Source organism: Puntigrus tetrazona, chromosome 5 (assembly GCF_018831695.1).
Source record: "Puntigrus tetrazona isolate hp1 chromosome 5, ASM1883169v1, whole genome shotgun sequence".
NCBI classification, from domain to species: Eukaryota; Metazoa; Chordata; class Actinopteri; order Cypriniformes; family Cyprinidae; genus Puntigrus; species Puntigrus tetrazona.
Genome location: NC_056703.1, coordinates 24,098,716 through 24,101,469, shown reverse-complemented (window position 1 = coordinate 24,101,469; position 2,754 = coordinate 24,098,716). Strand labels below are relative to the sequence as shown.

The 2,754-nt window shown below is 36.2% G+C and overlaps 1 protein-coding gene across 1 annotated transcript in view; it reads right to left on the bottom strand.

Annotated features, from left to right (window-relative positions):
- slc25a46 (solute carrier family 25 member 46) overlaps nucleotides 1-2,246 on the bottom strand; it is a 10,155-nt gene extending 7,909 nt beyond the window's left edge. Inside the window, exon 1 of the mRNA XM_043239400.1 lies at nucleotides 1,778-2,246. Coding sequence (XP_043095335.1) covers nucleotides 1,778-2,030 — 253 coding nt within the window. The 5' untranslated portion in view covers nucleotides 2,031-2,246. The remainder of the gene's footprint in view (nucleotides 1-1,777) is intronic.
- Nucleotides 2,247-2,754: the final 508 nt, after the last annotated feature.

Here is a 2,754-nt window from a genome sequence, read left to right as displayed (position 1 = left end):
TAGATTTTATATTAAAGGTCACTGGATGTATTTGCTTTATATATATATATATATATATATATATATATATTTTTTTACAAAAAAAGAACATCTTGTACAAAAAGAAGATATTTTACAAAAATCTATATTGAATATATTTGGCCAAAATCCCAAGTTATAAAACAGAAATGCCATGCAGACAATACTGGATAATTAGATGGCAATGCTGATCTAAAATGCTAAATGTTTGCTGACTCTCTCTCCACCATGCCCACATCTCAGACCTCAAATACATCAAATATTACCCCTTTTAGGCAGTTTCTGGAATAAAGAGTACTTATTGAAAAAAACAGAGGTCAGTTGCATAAACTTATCAGTCAGCATTTGAAGATAATTAAACAAGTTCAATGTTGTCTTAAGACAAGAACATATTTTTTTGGTTGAGGTTTTGATCCATTTAAAATGTTGATTACAACAAAATGATTCGATTAACTAGCAGCTATCTAGAAGAAATCAGTCTTACTTTTCCAATACAAATACGAGCTACCATAACATAATGTACACAGTTAAGACTTTAAAATATGACTTTTTCTAATAATATGACTTTATGAATGGGTAATCATGAATCACTGGTTTGACTTTCATTCATGAATGAAACACCACTGTGTTTGAATTTAGAAGCACAGCGGCTCAGTTATGATTTTGTTTAAAACTACAGCATTTGTAAAAATGATACGTTCTGGCATCTGGACTGTGGTCAGATGGCCTTTTTGTAAACTTAGGTTCTGCTTGCTTTGTGTTCTCTGTTAAATATCCGACTGTAAAGGATGTGAGTGGGACGCTGCAGCCATGGCAGAACTGTAGTGTAAATAAGTTTATATAGTTCTTTATTTACCTCTACATGATCACATGTACCCTTGCAGGACCCCCATCTCACTGCATCTAAGCAAATGTCATAGGTTTGCATTTGATAACAGAATTTGAAAGGTCATGACCCATTTTAAAGAAGAAAAAAAAAATAGTCGAAACTGTTTATGCATCCAGCCCCAGATCTGTATTTACCCTTGAAAAAGAAAGTTACAAATACCATTGTAGGACCATCCTTGCAAGACCCCTGCTCCCTTCCTTCAATATTAATAACAGAAAACATTTCTCATCGGATCTAAGCAATTCTTAGATCATATATTGATCTAAAAAAAGTGAATTGTGACTGAAAGGTAAGGATTTGCATTTCTTTTTGTTTTATTATATAAATACAGACTAGAATACTGCTGCTATGACGGTGAATTGCCAAACTGAAAAATAATACAAATATCAAGTATGATATAAATATAAATTCCAAAGTAATACCAAACATTATACTTTATATAAGCCTTTTATAATGCTCTTGTTGGATGCCATGGTGCTTAAATCTTACAAATTTATTCGCTAAAGTAAAATACTGTAGTACATTTATAAAAGTTTACTATACTTAGCTATATAGCTGTTCCAGAAAAAACCATGTTGCTATAGTTCATGATTCTAATAAAACGTTTTAAGAACCGGACCGAATCATTAAAATGATTCAAAAGAGTGAATCTTTATTCGAATCTGTTGTCGAATAATAAGGGCGTAGGAGCGAGTTTGTGATAACGCGCTCATTTACCTCATATTTACTGTAAGCAAAACTGTAGGGGGCGGGACATGACAGAAATGATCAGCGTGAGAAACTGCTGCTTGTGGGCATTCGTGTGATATACTCCCTTCATTATTAACACCTCAGTCCATGCACACTGATGATAAACTGTAGTCTCGTTACCCGACGGTGGAGCCGCTGGTTGGGCTTCGTCCGCTGCTCCAGGTGGGGCAGGTGCCGTCTCAAACTGGGGCGTGCGATCGCCAAAATGTAGGTTTCTGCTGCCAGGTATATCTGGAGGTGTGGTGACCCAGTGTTGGAGGTCAGAGCTGGATGAATTATTGAATGACCTGCCCGAATAACCCCCGCTGAATGACGGATCCTCTCTGCCCCTGTAACCTAAACCCTCAAAGCTGTCCGGCCGACGAGAAGTCATGCTGAGGGATCGCTAGGGAAACTATACTGCAACGACAAGATAGCTCAGTCGGACTTCCTACGATGTATGACCTACGTGATGCGATACGGTGTCATTGAAGACCAAGACAATCGAAAAACGCGTGAATTAATTTCTGGTCGACCGAGGCTGCTAGCGAGGATGGTGCTTTAGCAAAACAACCCAGCACCCGCCTGAGTGACTTTTGCCGTTGACAGTTTACTTCCGGTTTGAATGAGGGCTTATGGGTTATGTAGTTCATTACATTTACCAACGAATATGATAAAGACCCACTCCACACAAAAAAAAAAACAAACCGATTAAATTAGATATATCGCAACTTTCTCAATTCACAGGAAACAGTTTATTTGGGGGCTTAAATGTGACCCCGTGAACACAAAACCTTAAGTAGCACAGGTATATTTGTAGCAATAGCCTGCAATACATTATTGGGGTCAAAATGATAGATTTTTCTTTAGCAAATTACGTAAAGATCATGTTCTATACAGTAAATATCAATGCATATTTTATTACCTTTATTTAATGCAATTTAGCATTGCTTTTCATTTATTTATTTAATGCGCAATCAGATTCTAAATTTTTAAATAGCTGAAAAATATCTAACCAATTTTGATCATATCCTAACAAACCATACATCAATGCAAACCTTATTTTATTGACCCTTTGGTTTTGTGGTCCAAGATCACATATTGTGTTCACCATGTGT